The sequence below is a fragment of the Podarcis melisellensis genome, assembly GCF_964234715.1.
Source record: "Podarcis melisellensis genome assembly, chromosome: 7".
In the NCBI taxonomy this organism is placed as follows: domain Eukaryota; kingdom Metazoa; phylum Chordata; class Lepidosauria; order Squamata; family Lacertidae; genus Podarcis; species Podarcis melisellensis.
In genome coordinates, this window is record NC_138539.1 from 948,438 (window position 1) to 970,851 (window position 22,414).

Sequence of the window (22,414 nt, forward strand, 5' to 3'; positions counted from 1 at the left end):
AGGTGAGAAGCACTGGCTGGTGATGAAAACTCACCATGGAAGCCACTGAGAGAGTTCAGTTCTTGAACGGGTGGCACAAGGGCCTGTTCTGCAACTCTTCTCTGCTTTTCGGTAACCGTCTGTATGACTCCTTTAATCTGAAAACTGTGCTGCAATATTTATTACATTTGTACTGACCACCATGAAAACTCTTCTAACATGGCAAACGCCTTTTCGTCAGAAGCCCTACAAGTGCTTCTTCAATTCTCTCTTTGGCACCTTGGGGCATCACCAAGGAAATCCAGGACTAGCAGGACTGAGCTCCTCTGTGAGGATGCTGGTCCCATGCAACTCTCCAATGCCAACTGGGAGAGAACCAAGCTCCCTCCCTGCCAAGGTTAGAGGGATGCAAGTTCCTCTCTTCCTTACCACCCGGCTTCCTCGGAGGTCTGTGAAGTCGAGTGCCCTCTTCCTTATTTGAAACTTGAATCCTACCCTTCCTTCAGGGAGCTAAGGCCAGCACACACATATTGCCTCTACAGTTCTAACTCTGTGTGAGATAGGTTAAGATAAGACAAGGATGTGCCCAAGGCCAACCTTTGAGCTTCACAACAGAACAGCAATGGCACCCAGCCTCCTTAGGCCAGCAGCCTGTCGCCCAATGAACTACCCAGGCAAAAGCTGGCCACTGCGGCTGAAGGCCTGCCAGAGTTTTCCAAAGATGAAACTGCCTTGCCTCTCGCTGTTTTGTGTCTGAACACTCCACAGAATTGTGCATGCTTGCAACTTAAGACAGCCTTCCGGGGACAAAGAATCATCTATTTATCACAAATTTATCCCTCCTGAGCCAGCAAAATCAAGGGAAGTTTCTTAAGCCCTGGGTGAAGCGTCTTCCTTTGCTTCCTCCACCTCTTCCTGCTCCTATGCACAAGAGAGGAGGTTCTGCCTTGAGGAAGGAGACCCTCCAGTAACTATATAGAAGAATTCCCAACTTTGGAGCACGCGGCAGAGCTGCAGCACGCACAGGAGCTTTCCATCTCCACCGCCGGCTGATGGTTGTCTATTCCGTTCTACACGTTCAGGCTCCCCAGGATCCCTGCCAAGTTGACTGGTTGCCAAGCCCTGATGAATAAGGCTGATGACAGAAGCAGAGAGGCCTTGCGCATATATATATAGCATATCTGCTATTATTTTTATTTACAATGCACAGAGCATCAGGCTCTTGACACCGAAGAAACTTACTGTCTAAAGCCAAGCCAGAGGGAAGGGAGCCCCACACGCCAAAAGCAGCTGCTCAGCTCAGCTGCAACAGGAAGGCCAGAGCATGAAAAGCACTGACATGTTCTCTTAGGCAAAAGAGGTCGGATCATGGACAGCAGCAAAGCCTCACAGATCAACGGATCAGGGAGTCCTAATAGGAATGCAAATATGGGAATGCAAATATGCCAACCACACTAGGAGGCCTGTCGGAAACCGGTTACTCAAGTAAGCACGCCAATCCACATATTGAAAAGCTTGCCTACTCAGCTCATCTCAAAAAGGAAAGGGTTCAGAAATGAGCCATCAAAATGATCCAGGGGGTGGATTGAGTCCCCTATGAATAAAAGTTGCTGTGTCTGGGTCTTTTTAATTTTGAGAAAAGGTGAGTAAGGAGGAATGCAATAAGAAATTTATAAAGTTATGTCTGGGATATAGGTAGTGGATAGAGAAAAGTTTTTCTCACACACACACAACACTGGAACTCATGAGTGCGGAATGAAGCAGAACGTTGGAAGATTCAGCACAGATACAAGAATTTCCTTCCCGCCAATGGCCCAGCATTCTGTTCTCTCAGTGACCAGATCCCTGTGGCAAACCTGCAAGCAGGACATGAGTGCAACAGCACTCTGCCCACCTGCAGTTCCCAATATTAAGTGTATTAATAGGCCTACTGCCTCGGACAGCGGAGGTGGAACACAGTCATCATGTTGTTGTTGTTGTTTAGTCGTGTCCAACTCTTCGTGACCCCCTAGACCAGAGCACGCCAAACTCTTCTGTCTTCCACTGCCTCCCTCATGCTGGTAGCTTTGAGAACATTGTCCAACCATCTCGTCCTCTGCCGTCCCCTTCTCCTTGTGCCCTCCATCTTTCCCAACATCAGGGGCTTTTCCAGGGAGTCTTCTCTTCTCCTGAGGTGGCCAAAGTCTTGGAGCCTCAGCTTCAGGATCTGTCCTTCCAGTGAGCACTCAGGGCTGATTTCCTTCAGAATGGATTGGTTTGATCTTCTTGCAGTCCATGGGACTCTCCAGAGTCTCCTCCAGCACCAGAATTCAAAAGCATCCATTCTTTGGCGATCAGCCTACTTTATGGTCCAGCTCTCACTTCCATACATCACTACTGGGAAAACCATAGCTTTTACTATATGGACCTTTGTTAGCAAGGTGATGTCTCTGCTTTTTAAGATGCTGTCTAGGTTTGCCATTGCTTTTCTCCCAAGAAGCAGGCGTCTCTTAATTTCGTGGCTGCTGTCACCATCTGCAGTGGTCATGGAGCCCAAGAAAGTAAAATCTCTCACTGCCTCCATTTCTTCATGGATCACTCCCTACATGGATCACTGCCTTGCCATGGCGAAGGGGCTTGAATATCTCAAAGAAGCTATGAACTATGCCGAGCAGGGCAACGAAGATGAACAGGTCATAGTGGAGAGTTTTGACCAAACGTGATCCACCTGGAGGAGGAACCGGCAAGCCACTCCAGTATCCCTGCCAAGAAAACTCCATGGACAAAGACAGTCATCATGGCTAGTAGCTATTGGGGATGGCAATAATTATTTATATCCCGCCTTTTCCCCAGAACCGGGACTAAAGGTAGCTTTAAAAAATCAAAACACCATGGATAAAACATGAAGTTGAAAACATTTAAATGGCAATTGTCAATTCTCCTTTAGGTATCTGCATGATTATGTCGGGGGGGGGGGGGAATCCCCTCAGTATATCCTTACTAAGAATAAAACATCGCTGCTCTTCCCTAGGGAAGCACATTTTATATTCAATGGGAGAAAAGCTCATCCAGGTTGCAACAGAGTTCTTTCACTGAGGATCTCTCTCTCTCTCTCTCTGCACATGCATATAAATTTGTTCGCTTTGTTATTTATTTAAAGCCTTTTATTTTGCTTTTAAGGAAGATACCTTGCAATGTGACAATGATATGGGTCCAGAAAACTTTGATCTGGAAAACGCCCCAGGGCATATTAGGATAATTTGAATCGATAATATTTTAGTTCACATTGGGATATTTTCTGATGCCCTCTAGAGAGTAATCTAATTTAGCACATTTATTTTACTTGTATTTAGTAAGCAAAACTAAAAAAGATACCCCATGTTAAACATTTTGTACCAATACAATACACGTATTTGATCTAAAATATGCGAGAAGAGAAATTAAAGCATACTTATTGAGATTTAAATGTTATGTTTTTTTAAAAAAAAATATGGCAGAGAATTTGAGCCCCTCCCTTGCCACCTCTCTGACAGGTCCTTGAGACTGTCCACAGGCGGCACCCCTTACCAGCCCTCCTCTGCACCCTCTTGAGGTGCTGCTGCATGGCTGGATCATGTCCTTGAATGTGCTAATGCCTCTTCCTGGCCTGGATGGAGGTGTGTGCACTTTCCTTTACATTTGCATGGCTAGAACATACAAAGCTAAGTCACTTTCTTTGCTTCACCCACAATTAACATGTGACCGCTGGAAGGCTGCCTATGAGGGAATGAGGACCTTGAGCTGAAATTTCTGCACCCTGAAACTGTTCATAACCTGAGGTACCACTTTAGCTAATGGGGTCTCCCGCTGCCGCCGTAGCATGATTTCTGTTCTCATCCTGAAGCAAAGCTCTTAACCCAAGGTACTATTTCTGGGCTAGCAGAGTCTGTAACCTGAAGCATCTGTAACCTGAAGCATCTGTAACCCAAGGTACCACTGTACTCCCATTTGCACAATGGCTCTTCCTCATCCTCCCCCCTGCAGCCTCCATACACCCCGAGAATACACTTTCTGGAGCAATTTTGGGGGTGCACAGGGAGAAAGGGGGAAGGGGAACTTCTGTTGCATAAGTGAAACTCCGCTTGCACAGCTTGGCATACAATCACCTGAAAAACATGAATTACAACTTTGAAGCTGCTGAGCTTGTCTAACATTGTATGTGCACCTGAACTTCCTAAACGGGAAACTTCCCAAGGAAAACCAACTTCACTGCAAAATGACAGGCATGACATACGAACTGAAGGGATAGCTCAGATGGCAGAGCACAAGGCTCCTAATCTCAGGGTTGTGGGTTTGAGTCCCACTTGGGGCAAAGATTCTTACCTTGCAGGAGTTGGACTAAATGACCCTTGCAAGTCCCTTCCAACTCTATAATTCTATGAAATGCAATGTATGTGTAGAACAGTAACAGGATGACAACCTCTGAAGTGTTGCCACTGAAGGAATACAGTCATACCTCTGGTTACAGGCACTTCAGGTTGTGTTTTTTCAGGTTAGTACTGGAAAGTAGAAACCAGGAAGTACTGGAACGGGTTACTTCTGGGTTTTGGGGGTTGCACATCCACAGAAGTGCTAAATTGTGCTTTGCGCATAAGCGCCGAATCACAACCCGAGTGTGCGCAGACACAACACTGCGGGTCGCGAACGTGCATCCTGCACGAATCACGTTCGCAACCCGAGTGTCCACTGTATGTCCAGAACCTCCCTCCTGAAAAGCTACATGAAAAGAATCACCTAAAGGCACAGTGCCATAGATGCAGCACTCCGGAGTATTCTATACTTACAAGCATATTTTCAGGGGGCAAGACGCCTTCTGACTTTTCCTCGACTCCACTGTCGTGGTCTTCCTCCTCATCCTCTGTGATGCTGTCACTTCCAGAATCCTCTAGTCCAGAGAATACACTTTCATCACTGTCTGTCAGATCATCACTTTGCCCTTCTTGCTCCTCAAGGGGAAGGATGCTGAAGAGAGGCTGCCAGAAGGAAACAGAAAGCATTAGGAGAGTGTACTAGCAGGGGTGTCAAATCCCTATATTGTAAGCCACCCTGTGATCTTTGGATGAAAAGCAGCATAGAAATTTAATAAATCATCATCATCACCACCCCCTTGTAGGCCAAAAGGTTCTCCCAAACAACGCTACAAGCATCACTTGTGATGTCAATAGGCTGCACAGACAATCACTAATTACTGTCCTTCCAATAATTGCCTTGGGCACCAGAAATTTATACCCTGCCATTCAGATATAACTCTTGTCTTCAACATAACAATGCTAGATCCAGTTCTTGTTGAGACAATTTTACCCAGCTTCCAGCATTGCTACCCAGTTTTCAGTCCAGACTTAAAAATGGAAAGTGTAATGGCGGTGGTCAACAACAGGTTTAAAGACTCTCTCAAGGCAAATCTTAAAAAATGTAGTATAAGCAGCAACAATTGGGAAACACTAGCCTGCAACCGCTCCAAGTGGAGAACAGCCTTTTCCAAAGGTGTTATGGGCTTTGAAGACACTCAAACTCAGGACGCAAGGGAGAAACGTGCTAAGAGGAAGGCATGCTTGGCAAATCCACACAGTGATCAACTCCCACCAATGTCCCCACTGCAGAAGGACGTGTGGATCCAGAATTGGCTCCACAGTAACTTACGGACTCACTGTTAAAACAGTGTTTATGGAAGACAATCTTACTCGGCTACAAGTGATTGCCAAAGAAAAAGGTCCAGTTTTGCTTGATGTAAAGAATAAAGGAGGCTGATCGCCGAAGAATGGATGCTTTTGAATTCTGGTGCTGGAGGAGACTCTTGAGAGTCCCATGGACTGCAAGAAGATCAAACCTCTCCATTCTGAAGGAAATCAGCCCTGAGTGCTCACTGGAAGGACAGATCCTGAAGCTGAGGCTCCAAGACTTTGGCCACCTCATGAGAAGAGAAGACTCCCTGGAGAAGATCCTGAAGTTGGGAAAGATGGAGGGCACAAGGAGAAGGGGATGGCAGAGGACAAGATGGTTGGACAGTGTTCCCGAAGCTACAGCATGAGTTTGACCAAACTGCGGGAGGAAGTGGAAGACAGGAGGGCCTGGCATGCTCTGGTCCAGGGGGTCACGAAGAGTCGGACACGACTAAACGACTCAACAACAACGATTGACTTCATTTCCAAAAAGAATTCATTTTTATTTTTTTAATAATGGCGATGAGGAGGGTGCCAAGTGCCCAGAGAGCCCTTTGGCCTCTTGATAAGCGAGAGACTGCTGCTCATCAGGAGCTCTCGGGGCACCACCCTCATCACTAGATTTCTATGGTGCCTTTCATCCGAGGATTACACGGTGATTTACAACACAACACGCGAAGGTGCCTCACCCCACACCTCATGCCCCTGGCCCACCTGACCTAGCACTGCCCACTCTGACCGGCAGCCGCCCCCCAGGATCTTGCCCCCATTCTGCAGCCGGGGCTGGGGCTGCCCGCCCTGGCTCTCCAGGCGCTTCTCGGGGCTCCACCGGCCAGAGGGAGAGCGGGGCAAGGGCCGAGGCAGGCCTGGGTTCGAATCCTCCACGGGGCCACGTGAAGCTCGGGGGGCGTGGCCTGGGGGCTCAGCCCGACCGACCTGCCTCGCGGGGCTGTTGTTCCGGAATGAGGAAGGGGCGGGCCAGGTCCCTGAGGGCCCAGCAACACCCGGAGGGCCTTCCCGGCCCCCTTTTTCTCCCGGGGGTCTCGCGCGAGGAAGGGGCTGCCCCTCTTCTCCCCCCCCCCGGAGCGGGGCCTCGGCCCTCCACCCGTCCCGGCCCTCACCCGGCTGCTGCTGCCTCCGCCGCCGCCTCGGCTGCTCCCTTCTCCCCCGGCGCCCTTCATGCCTCTCGTCCCCGCCGCGTGCGCTCGCCGCTCCAGCTGCCGGCAAGTGCGCAGGCGCGCCGGGAAGGAGCACGCCCCGCCCCTCCTCGCTCGCTCGCTGCGTCACCGCGCGGCCTTCGCCTCAAGCCGGGCGCGGTTTCCCTTCGGTTCCCTCCGGGCGGGCGGGGTCGCCGTCTTTCCCTCAGCGATAAGATTCGAATACCGGCGGGGAAAGCGGGTCTGAGGGGAGAGGTCAGAGGTGAAGCCGTGACGTCAGCACACGCGCGCCGGGCTGCATCTCTGCTCCGCGCATGCGCTCCACAGGCCCGAGCTGCAAAAATCGCGCCTACTGCGCAGGCGCCACGATGGCGTAAGTCTATGGTCGCAGGAAAGGATTCGAAGGGACCTCGATGCACATAGACACACGAAGGGTAGATGTGCACATCGAGTGCAACTTCCGGGCTGACTTTGGAACTCTTTTCCTCCGAAATGAGAGCTGTCCGTAGAGAAATATTTCCTTTTTAAAAAAAATATTTTTATTAGTTTTTTAACATATCATTTCCAACAATCACATAACATATCTTCTTATCTGTTTTAGACTTCTATCAACACCTCTGATTTTCCGTTTTTTATCACTTCTTCTGCATTTCTTAATATATCTATCACTCTTAATTGTCACCAACTAATCACCTCATTGTCTTTCTTGTAATATTTCATATAATTCTCCTTACAAAACTTCTTACTGTCCTACTCGTGTAATCTGTTCATTACTATTACTTTTCAAATAGTTTGTATATTTACTCCAGTCTTCTAAGAATCTCTGATCCCGCAGGTTTCGAATCCTTCCAGTTAATTCTGCATAGTCCATCAATTTCATCTGCATTCTCCCCTCGTTGGTAATTCTTCTTGCTTCCATTTTGGTGCCAATAATATTCTTGCTGCCGTCACAGCAGCTTCGGCTGGGGAGGGTGGGATATAAATAAAAATTATTATTATTATTATTACTATTATTATTATTTCCACCACATCCGCTGTCAGAGCCGGGATGGTGGACTAGATGGGCCATTGGCCTGATCCAGCAGACTCTTCCCCTGTTCTTAAACAACAGAAAACTGCAAGACTTCAGCAACAGGCAGCTGTCACTCCAACCCCCCCCCTTCTCAATGAAAGCTAGCAGCAAAAAGAAAAGCTCTCCTCCCTTCCCTTTGTGTGACAGCTGTCAATCATTGAAACACACGGCACAGTTATATGCAAAGTAATGAAGCACAAGGTTAGTGCATGGAATATTGGTCGTAATTTGGACAATGAGGGAAACTCTCAATTTAGTACTCAGATCAGTGGCTCCTAGCAGGGCTGGCTCAACATGCTGGAACCTGAGGCAAACCACAAAATGCTTCCCCACGCCTGTGTGTGAAGAAGGGTAGCCGTGTTGGTCTGCTGTAGTCGAAACAAAAAAAATAAAAATCCTTCCAGTAGCACCTTAGAGACCAACTAAATTTGTTATTGGTACGAGCTTTCGTGTGCATGCACACCTCTTCAGATACCATGTGCGTGCACACGAAAGCTCATACCAGTAACAAACTTAGTTGGTCTCTAAGGTGCTACTGGAAGGAATTTTTGTATTGTGAAGAAGGGGTAAGTGAAGATCTACATCTGGCTCAAGCAGGGAATAAACTTCTACATTGCGAACAAGGGTGGGAGGAGACCTATTGGCCAAGAGGCCACTGTAGAGGCAGCATGCCGGGCAGATTTGGCCTCCAAGGAGAGCACCACAGGATCTGCTGTCCACTGCCTCACTTTGCCTCATGGGTGGGTTGGCCAGTGGAGGCCATGCTCTGTCTACATGAGAAAGCAACACTTCTGAGAATACCAGTTGCGGGGAACAACAGGAGGGGAGTGTGCTCTTGTGCTCAAATTTTGCTTGCAGCTTCCCAAAGGGCAGGAATGTCCAAAGTCCATTTCAGGGGCCTAATCTGGCCTGCTGGTTGGTTTAATCCAGCCGCTGTGGATTAAAACCTCAACAACTTCAACCCTAAAAAAAGGTCAACAAGTTCAGTTGGCCCTTTGGTCAGCCCCCATGGCCCTTCACTTCATCAAATATGGCCCACTTTGAAAAAAGTTTGGACGCCACTGCCATAGGGGTCTCTGGTTGGCCAATGTGAGTAGAGGATCAGAGGATGAGAGGATCGTATGAATTGGGTGGAATCCCAATGGTCACCTAGTCCAACCCTCTGCAATGCCAGATGCTGGACTAGTTGGGCCGTTGGTCTGATCCAGAAGGCGGTTTTTATCTTTCCTGAAAACTACAGGGGAGGGTTCTTTGTTTGTATGGGGTGAGTGCAGCAGCAAACGCACACCAGCTTCATCCACACCACACCTAGAACCTGCTGCGTTAACAATGGACTACATTACACGGTTGTCGTAACCATGCCCACCCCACCTCCAACACTCCTTCCTCCCAACATCTGTAATATTAAAGATGGAGCCAGAGGGGGGGATTTTAAGAGCTAGGAACAAGTTTGATGCATTAGCCAGGCAGAATGGCTGGCAGGTGGCCGAGTAAAAGAAAGGTCATGGGGCCTGGACTGGAAGCGCTGCAGATGTTCTGCAAATTGTCTGAAAGCATTATATACCCTGTTACGGAAGGGGGGGGCATGTCTTCTTCACCTTCTTCTTCGCTACAATATATCAATTTATTTCCAATTGTCAATGTCAAAAGGGACTAAAATCTATAAAATTCATAGAAAATCAACGTGCCAGTTTGCTCTGATCAGCCTTTCCTCCAGGCAATGTCAGGTGCCAGACTATGCATATTTGAGACCATTGTTTTCTCATCCCCAGGAAGTGTTTATCTGTGCATATCTCCAGCTCTGCATATTCCCCCCTCCCTCCTCCTTATGTTAATCCGGTGTAGCTCTGCATATTCCCCCCTCCCTCCTCCATATGTTAATCTGTGTAACCCAACCTCCCTTTAATATATTCATGATGTAATCTGTGTAACCAAACCTCTCTTTAATGTATTCATGACGTGTTTTGCACTGTATTCTGGGACATGGAGGGAAGTTTCAAAAACTCATGTCACCCCTTTCTCACTGTTCAATCTCGCCTTGAACCTGTTGGCCAATAAACTTGGATCTTCTGCAGTTTGCTCCTGTCTCCGGCTGAGCTCATTTTCCTCCGCAGGGACCCACGGACTGAGTCCGATGAGCTGGGTGGCAGAGCAGCCTCGCACCCAGATTTTTGCCGTAACATACCCGCTATGCATAGGAAACTAAATTATCCTGTGTATATGATGCTAATGATATTTTGTGAGCCATTGCGAGTATGTATAAAAGTAAGCAAATGTTTATTTAAATATTTTGAATGCCACTCTTCAGCCAATGAAGACTCACAGAAGATTGATTAAAAGATGGCAGGAGCCTCTTCTGGGAAGCTCACAAGCAGAACCTGAGCACAAGAGCAGCTCTCCCCTCCTGTGGTTTCCACCAACTGGGATTTAGAAGCATTGTATGGGAACTATTTACAGAACCGCCTCTCCTGGTCTGCCCCGCAGAGGACCTTAAGGTCTATGAATAATCATAGTTTAGAGGTCCCGGGCCCAAAGGAAGTCTGATTATCCTCCACCAGGGCCAGGGCCTTCTCAGTGGTGGCTCCGACCTGGTGGAATGCTCTGTCCCAGGAGACCAGGGCCCTGCAGGATTTAACCTCCTTCCGCAGGGCCTGTAAGACAGAGCTATTCCGACTGGCCTTTAATTTGAATTCAGCCTGATCTTTATTCCCCTTTCTCCCCTTTCTATGAAGATCACCCGCTCTGGGATCCCACAGCTAATTCTCCCCTGGCCTCCTTGCTGGCCCAAATAGGACTAATTTATCCAGCTAGTGTTTATTGGATGAATTTTCCCCGTAAATTGATTTTTAAATTCTGAATTTATTGTTATTCATATTTTATACTGTATTTTATGCTGTTTTTCTTACATCAATTAAGTATTTGAAATTTGCTGTTAGCTGCCCTGAGCCCGGTTTTCTGAAGTGGGAAGGGCAGGGTATAAATAAATATTACCATTATTATTATTATTATTATTATTATTATTATTATTATTATTATTGCTGCTGCTGCCTCCAGCCATAAGGGAAGAGTGTATCCATCCCGGCGAGTTATTGATAACCCTCTCCTGCACAGTTTCTTTTTTCCCAAGAATATTTATTAAGGTTTTCAATAGTAATACAATAAAAATCAAAAAGTAAAAATAAATAAATAACAAAAATACAAAAATAAAAATAATTAAAAAACACATAAAGTTTCCATTTACTTATTTTCCATTAACTTATTTCCCAGACCTCCTCATACCTCCCTTTTTTGTATTCCAATTCAAATTATTAGTTCAGCAAATCCTTATTAATAAATTTTAACCTATTTCTGAATCCTTTTTTCTTCTTCCATATTTCTCTGAAAGCATTACAGCTGGAAACCACTTAATTTCTATCCGACATCCTTCTAACATTCACTAATTTTGCAATATTTCTGTAGATAGTCTTTAAATTTCTTCCAATCTTCTTCTGCCGACTCTTCTCCCTGGTCTCGGATTCTGCCAGTCTCCTGCACAGTTTCACCCCCTTCTCGTGCCAGGGCCCCTCTGAGTTCAACGGGGGCAGAAGGGACTGACACATTTGCAAACCTGCCCAACCTCTCTCCATCTATTCCCCCCCCCCCCCGCTTGTGGTTTAAAGGGGCAGAATTATCTTGGGGCGGGGTAGTGGCGGCGCATGCGCGCGGCGGCCCTTTCCCCTCCCGGGCGGCCAGGCGCGAGGGGGGCGGGGCCTCTCCCCGGCGCCTGCGCGCTGCGTGTGTATCTGGCGTCACAAGATGGCGGCGGCCATGCCTGGCTCCTTCTGAGGGGCTGAGGGCGCAGGGAGGAGGCTGCTCCGGGGCCGCCGCGCCCGCCCAGCCCCACCACCCCCGGCCCGCTCTCTCGCTCGGCGGCCGGCGAAAGAAGCCTCAGGAGGGGCGGCGGCGGCGCCTGGCTCTTCGCGGAGAGGGAGGCCTCGCCTGCGGGCGGCGGAGGCAGGCCCGGCCCGGTCCCGGAGGCCTCGGCGAGGGGCGGCATGGAGGGCGGCGGCGGCGGCGTGGCGGGCGGGGGCAGCAACGTGCCCGCCTTCCTCACCAAGCTGTGGACCCTCGTGGAGGACCCGGAGACGGACCCGCTCATCTGCTGGAGCCCGGTGAGGGAGGGGAGTCGGTGGGGGGGTCTCGGGGGGGCGCCCTCTTCCCCGCCCCGCGGATCGCAGCCCGGCGGAGGCTCCCCGGGGCCTTCGCTCACGGGCCGCGGCGGACCTGAAGCCGCCTCCCTCCCATCGCCCCCGCTATGGCCGGCCCTGGCTGGCAGCAGCGGCGGCTCCCCAGGCTGTGGGGCAGGAGAGGCCGCTGGGGGTTGAACCCGGGACGTCCTCCTTGCGAGGCGGAGGCTGAGCCGCCTTCTTCCGCCCCTGCCCGACTCTCCGGTCTCTGGGCTCCGGTGCCACCGGCCCCCGGCACTCCGAGCTCTGGGACTCTGGTGCGCAGGAGATGCGCCGCTTCCTGCGTCGGGACCTTCGCCGGTGTCCCGTGCAATCCCCTGTCAGGGCTGCCTGGCGTTTCCAGATGAAGGAAGGGAGCGCGTGGTTTCACCTGGAAACTTCTTTTACTGTTTTGGCTTCATGTATAGTTGAGCCTTGTTGTCCCGGAGAAACTCTCAGTGTTTGGGTCATGGACAGCAAGTGTCGTTCAACATGCTGCAGGGAAGGGAAATCTCTGGCCAGCCAGACTTCATTAAACTTTGGTAGCTTTGGTCAGCAGCCATGCTGTTTGGGGTGAGGGAATTTGGAGTCCTGCAACATAGGCAAAGCCACAGGTCCCCCATCCCTGCGGGAATGGGTTTGGGCTGTAGAATCAATATGAAGTGTGAGTTTATTGGCTGTGGCCGAGTACCATTACATGGCTAATGCTACTTTCCATCTTTCACTCGAATTTTGCACTAGCGTTTCTGAATTCCACCTTACAGGGTTTCTGAGAATGAAGTTTTGCACATTCAAAAGATGCTATGGTAATATGCAGTACATTTTCAAGTTTACCAATATGAATAATAGAATCATAGAATTGTAGAGTTGGAAAGGACTCTTGAGGGTCAACTAGTCCAACTCTCAACTAAAGCATCTATTACCGTATTTTTCTCACTATAGGACGCACCGTCCCATAAGGCGCACCTAGTTTTTTGGGGGACAAATAAAGGGGGAAAAATTATTTTCCCCCCCAGGCGCGGGGCTGGGGCGGGGGAGGCCCGAGCTTCCCCCGACCCCAGTCCTGAAACAGGCAGCTCTCTGCAAGCTGTGGGAGCCCAGTGCCGGCTCCCGCTGCTTGTGGAGAGGTCCACGAAGCCTGGACGCGCTGATCTCAGCGCGCGCAGGCTTCGGCATGCAGACAACTCCAGGCTTTGCGGAGAGGTCCGCAAAGCCTGGAGAGCGAGAGGGGTCGGTGCGCACCGACCCCTCTCGTTCTCCAGGCTTCAGCGAAAGCCTGCATTCGCCCCATAGGACACACACACATTTCCCCTTCATTTTGGGAGGGGGAAAAGTGTGTCCTATAGGGCGAAAAATACGGTATATATGGCAATCGAAACGCTGCTTAAAAATCTCCAAGGACAGCCCAACAGCTCCCAAACAAGTTTGTTTCTCTAAACAGCTCTTGTCATCAGAAAGTTTTTCCTGATGATTTGTCAGAATCTCCTTGTAGCTTAAACCCATTGGTTCAGGTTCTGTCCTCCAGATCAGGAGAAAACAAGCTTGGTCCATCTTCCACATGACAGACCTTCAAGATGTTTGAAGATAGCTATCATATCTCCACTCAGTTCTCTTTTCCAACCAAAACATACTCAGCTCCCTTAACCACTTCTCATAAGGCTTGGGTTCCACACCCTTGATCATGTTGGTTGCCAGCGGCACATGTTCCAGCTTGTCAATATCCTTTTTAAATTGCTGTGCCCAGAGCTAGGCACATTAATTCAGGTGTGGTCTGATGAACACAGAATAGAGCAGTACTATTGCTTCCCTTGACCTGGACATTATACTTCTCTTGATGCAGCCTAGAAGACAGTCTTGGTTAGAAACTCCGCTGGCCTAGGAGCCCATGCTGACCGGAGGCCACAATCTGCAGGCAGTTTCCACATTCCGGTTGCTCCCTGGTGCTATGTCATTCTGGCTACAGAGATCAGTATTTCTTTACAGTAATTCTGGCCCCTGCCAACAGGCCACACTTACTGGTCCTTTCCTACCTCTTCCCTACCATTGTAGCCATTGATTTCCCATATCCTTTGCTGGTTTTGTCATCTTCTCCTTGCCCCCTTGCTCTTTCTACCACATTGTTCCTGTTTGCCTTTTTATTTTAGACCATTTGTGACCTTTTCCAATCACATAATCTCCAGTTTGTATTTAGCTGTCTCTTTCAGTGTCAAGGTTGTGGTCAGAATTCCAAGCATTGTGATTCCAGCACAGCTGAGTGAACCTGGTCACTAGTTTTCGTGGGAATGTTTATGTCTCTTGCAGCAAGATTCAGTATCTGTTCTCCAGATTGTTCAGCTTTAATGCCACGAGGTGTAGAGGAGAATGCATAACACTGACCTCTTTGCTTCTTCTCAATTCTCTAAGGTGAAAGCACATAGTTAGATTCCCCCTCTCCCCCCACGGACATTCCTACCAAAAGACATATTGGGAATTCCTGTCACAAGGAGCACTTGCCTGAGTCTTAGCAAGAGGGCCACTGGGTGGCAAAGGGTGCTTGTTGTGCCCAGCTTATTCTGTTTCAGAGGCAGTGACCCAGTACAGAACGCTTCTATGTAAAGAAATGAAACAGGAATATCCACAGTGTTCCATCCCATTGGAATACAGGCTTCCCTCAAACAAAGTTTTGTTGACTTTGCACATCAATCTGTGCATGTGTTTGGTTTGTTCTGAGGTATGTGTCGTTAGCAGTGCAACCTTAGTTCTTTAAACTTTTTGTGTCGTCTCAGATATTTGATTTAGGTTGAAGCCCTTGAGAGCAGGAAAGCAAAGCCTCTCATTCTTTTCTTCTGTACTCTTGAGGGGTTTCTGAAGCAAGCATCAACCTAATGAGAATGAACAGCAGCTTAATTCAATACAGCAGGAAGTAATTCATGGAGTCCCAATTATAGGATTGATGACCTAGTTATAGGATTGAAAATGTTGGTTTTATACAGCCATGTTCTCATTAACATGAGGAAATAGTTGGCTGAAGAGGAGGGCAAATCCCACTCTTCTCTGTAAGGAAAAAAAAATACTATTGCTGGGACAGCAGCCTGTCTCTGAACCTCAGGTGCTGGGGAACAATAGCAGGAGGGTTGCATTGTGTTGAGGTCTTGCTTCTTGGGTTCTAAGAAGGGACGCCTAGTTGGCTGCAGTGGTAACCAAATGGTGGGTTACAGGTGAAACTCAGAAAATTAGAATATCGCGGAAAAGTTAGTTTATTTCAGTAATTCAACTTAAAAGGTGAAACTAATATATGAGATAAACGCATGACATTCAAAGCGAGATACGTCAAGCCTTAATTTGTTATAATTGTGATGATTATTTTGTACAGCTGATGGAAACCCCAAATTAACAATCTCAGAAAATTAGAATATTAAACAAAATCAGCAAAACAAGGATTGCAAATACAGCAATATTGGACCTCTGAGAAGCAGAAGCATGCATATGTACTTAGTACTTGGTTTGGGCCCCTTTTGCATCAATTACTGCCTCAATGCAGTGTGGCATGGATGCTATCGGCCTGTGGCACTGCTGAGGTGTTATGGAAAACCAGGATGCTTCAATAGCAGCCTTCAGCTCTTCTGCATTGCTCAGTCTCATGTCTCTCATCTTTCTCTTGGCACTTGGCAATGCCCCATAGATTCTCTATGGGGTTCAGATCAGGCGAGTTTGCTGGCCAATCAAGCACAGTAATCCCATGGGCATTGAACCAGGTTTTGGTACTTTTGGCAGTGTGGGCAGGTGCCAAAGTCCTGCGGGAAAATGAAGTCAGCATCCCCATAAAGCTCGTCTGCGGAAGAAAGCATGAAGTGCTCCAAAATCTCCTGGTAGACGGCTGCGTTGACCTTGGACTTAATGAAGCACAGTGGACCAACACCATCTGATGACATGGCTCCCCAAATCAACTTAGACTGTGGAAACTTCACACTGGACTTCAAGCATCTGGCATTGTGTGCCCCCCCATTCTTCCTCCAGACTCTGGGTCCTTGGTTTCCAAATGAGATGCAAAAGCTCTCATCAGAAAAGAGATTTGGGGAGCCATGTCATCAGCTGGTTTTGGTACATTTTCGAGCACAATTCAAAGTGTCAGTGCTGACCTTTAAAGCATTAAACGGCCTTGGCCCAGTACAGTGGTACCTCAGGTTACATACGCTTCAGGTTACAGACTTGGCTAACCCAGAAATAGTACCTCGGGTTAAGAAATTTGCTTCAGGATGAGAACAGAAATCGTGCTCCGGCGGCGCGGCAGCAGCAGGAGGCCCCATTAGCTAAAGTGGTGCTTCAGGTTAAGAACAGTTTCAGGTTAAGAACGGACCTCCGGAACGAATTAAGTACTTAACGCGAGGTACCACTGTTTATGGTTTCTTTCTTTCTTTGTTAATCAAGTCATGGCTCTTCTGACTTTGGCAGAAGGGTGTTAAGGCCCCGTTTAAGGACGTTATCCAGCTGCAAAACTGGGTGGAAGGTGCAGGGGCTCGGTTTTTGGCGCTATAACTGGTAGCTGGTAATTTCTTGTGTCTGGGGTTGGCCCACCATTACCACCTCTTAAGGCCCTCCCTTCAAAATGGCCTTGCCATAAGATTAACTGTTGAATAGGGATTTAGTGGAATGAATACTTCTAGGTGCGCCTTAAAGACTTTGAGATATATCCAGCATGGAATTCTGTTCCTTTTCTCTCCCCATGCCCACTCAAATTCAGCTCCACGGGGTCTTCCAACAGCCGCCGAAAGGAGAAGCAGACCCTTCGCGAGTGTGTTGACTGTCTTCCTTGGCCTCCATATGTACAGGGTTAGAAACCAGAGACAGCTGTTCTTTCCGTCTTTATCTTCAGACTTCCCGGTCATAATTTTGTGGGCTGACCAAAGTGACAGCCGGTCTGGAGTTGATTTGTGTGACAGCTTCCATCTCAACGGAAGGCTTTCGCTTTATAAATGTGCCTCCTTAATAGACTAGGAAGATTCCTTGCAGTTTTGATAAAATGTGGTGAACATATATTGTTAGAAGTATCCCTTGTAAGCAAGGCATGGGTGTATATTGTAAAGCGCCCTGTGATTATGTTACTAATAATTGTGTATTGATTGGCAAGCTGACACCTTTAGCAGCTCACCAGCTCCATCAGGCTCCTCCAGCCTCTGAACTATGCCAGCTGGTCAGTATAGGAGAAGTTGGTGCCTATGTTTTGAATTTTATTTTCCTCTTCCTCCTTGTCCCTTTTCCTTTGTGTATTGTGTATTTATTTATTTATCATATTAGCCTGTAGGTAGGGAGTGTCTTGTTTTGATTTCATGTAAGCTGCTCTGGGAGCATTTTTGGCTGAGGAACAGGGTACAATTACTCTAAATATAATAATAAAAACAAAAAAATTCCTTCCAGTAGCACCTTAAAGACCAACTAAGTTAGTTCTTGGTATGAGCTTTCGTGTGCATGCACACTTCTTCAGACTTGTTTTGACTATGGCAGACCAACACGGCTACCTATCTGTAACTATAATAATAAATATACTATTGCTTGCTAGCATGGCCTCTTCACACGGTCTGTGTCATATTCCAAATTAAGTTTTACTGACTTCACGTAGCTCTCCCAAGTGCCTTTATTGACTCAGTCCATCTGAGGTCGGCTGCAACTTGCCAAGATCAGAATTTAGAAATGTACCCTAAACCTGGATGTTAGATTTCTGACTCATCTGCCTTATTGAAGTTTTGATTGATGGTGACAGATAATGTGCAATGGATTTTAATTTCAAAGAGTTCACACCCTCCTGTTTTGGCAAGGCAGCCAAAGCAGCTAAAAATAAAAAACCAAGTTTAAACTGCAACCAACAAAGCAATAAACAAATGAAAAATGAGAACAGCGAAAGGCGGCAGCAGCAGCACAACACAAATAGCAACACTAGACCAGCAGGTAAAAATTAATCAGCAGAAAGTGAAAGCAAGAGCACCACAAACCAGCAATTTCCACAGGCCAAGCCAAAAGGCAAAATTCTTAACAAATGATGAGGCCAGGTGGATCTTCCTTGATATTTTTAGGCATTCATAAAGGCAGATGTCACAGCCCCAAAGGCCCTGCTGTGTGCGATCATTTTTCCAGGGTAAAAATGGAAGGTTAGGTGGAAGGAAGACAGGGTGGATAAAAATCAACAAACAAACCCAAAAACCAGATTTTTAAAATTTAAATCACATTTTTAAAAATAAAATGCTTTGGGAGGAAAAATCTTTCCAAAGATAGTTTTCTATTTAAGTTACATTATAGTCCAAATGTTTAAATTTTTTGGTAAATGAATTTTCCAGAGGTTTCTTTAAGATTATTTGGGGCAGTTTTTCTAACAAGAAGATATCACAGATGATTGTTTTTGCAATTCTCAAAAGTGTGAATTTGTGTCAGCAGAGATAACATGCTTTTTCTTCCTAGAATAAAATGTTATAAAATAAGCATCCAGAGTTGAGGGGGAAAACCTTAATCCCATTGTTCCTTTGCAAATTTATATATGTACACAGAATCAATCCCTTGCCTCTTAAATGCTAAGATCCAAGGGGTTCAATGAATAGCTTGTTTGGAGTGGAATAGATCTGCAGAAGTAGCTAAGTGTGAAGCAGTAAAAATGAAAGTGCAACATTGTTAGCAGAATACTCCACAAGTCTTGGTATCTTTGTGTAATAATTGTGCAAGTCAGCTGCATGTCTGTGGAACTCAGACTTGAGGCAAGTGCTGAAGGCTCTTCAGGGCTGGCAAGCTCTTCCCAATCCCACTGGGTCCCAACAACTGCACTATCACTTAACTGTACAGAATACACCTGAATGTAGAAGCAAAGCCCAAAGGGTGGTGGAGGAAATAGTAACTGGAATCTGCAAGTTTTTGGTGAGACCTTGAAGTGCTTGCCAGTCAACTAATAAGAGTTCACAGTTAACTTAATAAACCTCACAATGATTTCATAATTATCTGTCTGTGTATTTCTAATAGCATAACCAAATCAGTGATTTTTGATATAACTGTAAAAACTGAAAATTTATTATTCCAAAAATGAAACCTTCATCTGGTTGTAAATATTAAGATTATATCAGCAAGACTGAGTCTTTCTGTAAAAAAGTGATTTAAATCAAGTCTTCCTGACTAGTGATTTAAAGCAAATCCACCCTGGAGGGAGAATTGACATGCCGTATTTTTCGTCCTATAGGACGCACTTTCCCCCCCTCCCAAAATGAAGGGCAAATGTGTGTGCGTCCTATGGGGCGAATGCAGGCTTTCGCTTAAGCCTGGAGAGCGAGAGGGGTCTCGCTCTCCAGGCTTCAGGAAGCTCTCCGCAAGCTTCCCGCAGGGCTCCCTAGGCCTGCGGATAGCAGCCTGTTCTGGGGTCGGGGGAAGCTCGGGCTTCCCCCACCGCAGCCCCGCGCCTGGGGGGGGGGATATATATTTTTCTTTATTCCCCCCCCCCAAAAAAACTAGGAGCGCCCTATGGGACGGTGTGCCCTATGGGGCGAAAAATACGGTACATTCAAGACTCTTCAGCTGAAAAAGTCTTCCAAAGTGGTTTACAGTGATTGATAAGAAGGCAGTCTTCTCCCTCAGGCTCACAATCTTAAGACACACAACAAAAGGGAAACGGACTGGAAGGGATAATGAAAAAAGTTGTCTTAGGCAATCGTTCTTAGTTACAGAGGTAAAAATGTAAAGGTAAAGGACCCCTGGACAGTTAAGTCCAGTCAAAGGTGACTATGGGGTAGCGGCGCTCATGTCGCTTTCAGGCTGAGGGAGCCAGCGTTTGTCGAGTTCAGGGGTTGGCAACCAACGGCCCATGGGGGTCGTTTAACTGGCTCGTGGACCCCACTGCCCACTCGGTTGGCTCCCATGTGCCGTGCTAAACTGGTGCAGAGCAGAGCGGGGACTGCGTTCCACGATGCTGGCCAGCTTCCCATTGGCTGAAGGAAGCTCCTGCAGCCAGTGGGAAGCTGTGCACGCCTCCTCCGCACCGGAAATAGCGTTTGCACATGCACACACGCACACTCCGGCCCACCGCAGCGTCTGCGGGACCGTGAACTGGCCCAAGCCACAAAAACTTTGCCGACCCCTGGTCTAGTTACAGGGACTTTGTAGTGAGCAGCAGGAGTGAAACGATTTGGAGAGGACCCAAAAGTTTGTGGTCTTGCAGCAGAAGCGATGAGGAGGTCCTGCAGTGCTGCCGCCCCATCAGTCTGATGGAACGGAATCTGTTGTGCTGTTATTACATCCTTTTGGAGATCCTTTTGGACCTCTTTACAGTCTGTCTTCATTTTATCACCTCAAACAATTTGGTATTACCAGCACACTTGGCTGCCTCATTTCTCACCCCTAGCTTTAAGTTGTTTGTGAACAAGTTAAGCACGGCTCTCAGTACTGATCCTTGGGGGGGGGGGGGGACTTGGACTCCTTGCCTGCAAAAGTTAGTTCAGGCGCAGCAATCTGCTCTGCATCTTCTGCTGTGAAGACAGATGCAAATAATTCATTCGGCTTTTCTGCAATCTCCTTATCCTCCTTCAGCACACCTTTGACTCCATTGTGATCCAAGGGTTAAACTGTCCCCCCCACCCAAAAAAGTGGGCAGGTAGGAGAGAATAACAAGAGGTGTTTTTGTTTGTTTTTGTTTTTTAGTGTTTCCCAAAATTTCCAGGTTTTCCTTGGGGAACAATTGAAATAATCCTCAGGAAAATTCAAGAAAACTTTTCCCCATTTTAAAATTTGTTTCCCCCCCCCCTTTCTGGGCCCTTCACATCTCACCTTCTGCAGAGACTGGCTTTGCTGTCTTTAAAATGACAGAAAATGAAAAACTCGGCACCTTGTCTCTTCCAGCATCAGGCTGCCCTGTCCCTCCAGACTCTTGGATCTTGGCTTTTTCAGAAGGCAAATAAGTGGACAGTAAGACCCTGGTTATTGTTGGCTTTTGGCATTGAGTGATCTAAGGCCATGTGCGTACTAAAACTTTGTACAGCACCTCATTATTTTAGGCACTTCATGTAGCAAATGGTATTTATTTCCACTTGAGTCGGTGGTGTTCTGATCCTTTCAAGCTGGAGCCTCTTGTGTGGATAAGCCCACATCTGGTGTTTGGAGTGACTAGGAAGGGCCTGGCGGAGATGTGGGGGATGTGTGACCTTGCGCTTGGGGGCAATGTGCCAAGTGATCCTTTTGCTAGCGGTGGCTCCAGTGACGGGGCTCTTGTAGCAGACCCTCGCCCAGGACAGGCAACCTCGGAGAGGTGCAGGGCTGCATGTGAGCAGGGCGTTGGCAGTCGGTGCATCCTTCTCTGCTGCATTTTTGGGTGGTCCGAGATGCTGTCCTCTTGCTCTGGAGCTAGCACGCTTTTGTTGCAGGGTTGTGATTTGTCTACAGCTGGTCTGGTTTGGTTCCCACCTATCCTAGTATTGGCATTAGCTGGTTTTGTTCCCCCACCATATGGAATTGTCTTAAAAAGAAGATGACTCAGTGGCAGAGCTTTTTCCTCCCATGAAAGAAAATCCAGTTGTAAAAAGCCTTTCACTATTTTATATCACTCTGCCAGATTGAAATTTCTCTCTCTCTTTGTCTCCTGTAGAGACTATTATATTTTGATAATAAAATTCCTGCTATGTGAGACAGAGAAGTCGTGTCATCTTGCTCAGTAAAAATGGCTGCATGCTTTTCGCATAGCCAAAGGTTGAAATATTGCTCCTGCTGGACAGCTTCTAGTCTTGAGGCAATTCTGAGCTGGGGTGGCTATTGTCAAGCTGGAGTTCCTGGGCAGCCCTTTGGCTCAAATGAGCATGCAGGAGGGAAGGGAAATTTCGGTTGTTGAACGTAATCTGTTCCAGAAGCCCGTTTGGCTTCTGAAAGGTTTGACAACTGAGGCACGGCTTCCGATTGGCTGCAGGAACTTCCTGCACTCAAGCGGAAGCCTCGTCGGATGTTTGATTTCCAAAAAACATTCAAAAACCAGAACACTTCGGAGTTTTCAGCATTTGGGAGCTAAAATCTTCCAAAATGGAAGCGTTTGGGAACTGAGATTTGATTGTATATGGAGAAAGCAGAGGGCAGGAGGAGGCCTGTGGCCACCTGCAATGCACCAAGAGATGTGCTGTTTGTGGGCACTTCTCAGTGCCTTGCTCCAGCTCCCCTCTGCCCTCTGTCTTTGCATCTCCAAAGAGAAGGCATGCCAGTTCTGGGTAAGAGAGCCCCAGTTAGCTACTGCCTTGGCCAGTGCACTCAAGTAAATCTCAAGGCTTTAGCTTATCCGTTCTTCACATGGGGACACACTGAGCAGACCACAGGCACTGTTGGGTCCCTCACTTCACAGGT

General features: G+C 47.6%; 2 protein-coding genes across 3 annotated transcripts in view; one reads left to right on the forward strand and one right to left on the reverse strand.

Annotated features, from left to right (window-relative positions):
• BOP1 (BOP1 ribosomal biogenesis factor) overlaps positions 1-5,220 on the reverse strand; it is a 63,129-nt gene extending 57,909 nt beyond the window's left edge. The window contains exon 1 of the mRNA XM_081918799.1: positions 4,782-5,220. Coding sequence (XP_081774925.1) covers positions 4,782-4,994 — 213 coding nt within the window. The 5' untranslated portion in view covers positions 4,995-5,220. The remainder of the gene's footprint in view (positions 1-4,781) is intronic.
• Positions 5,221-11,885: 6,665 nt separating this feature from the next.
• Positions 11,886-22,414, forward strand: part of HSF1 (heat shock transcription factor 1) — a 39,427-nt gene continuing 28,898 nt past the window's right edge. For both annotated transcript variants that reach the window (XM_081918856.1, XM_081918857.1), the window contains exon 1: positions 11,886-12,037. In XM_081918856.1, coding sequence (XP_081774982.1) covers positions 11,921-12,037 — 117 coding nt within the window. In that variant the 5' untranslated portion in view covers positions 11,886-11,920. The remainder of the gene's footprint in view (positions 12,038-22,414) is intronic.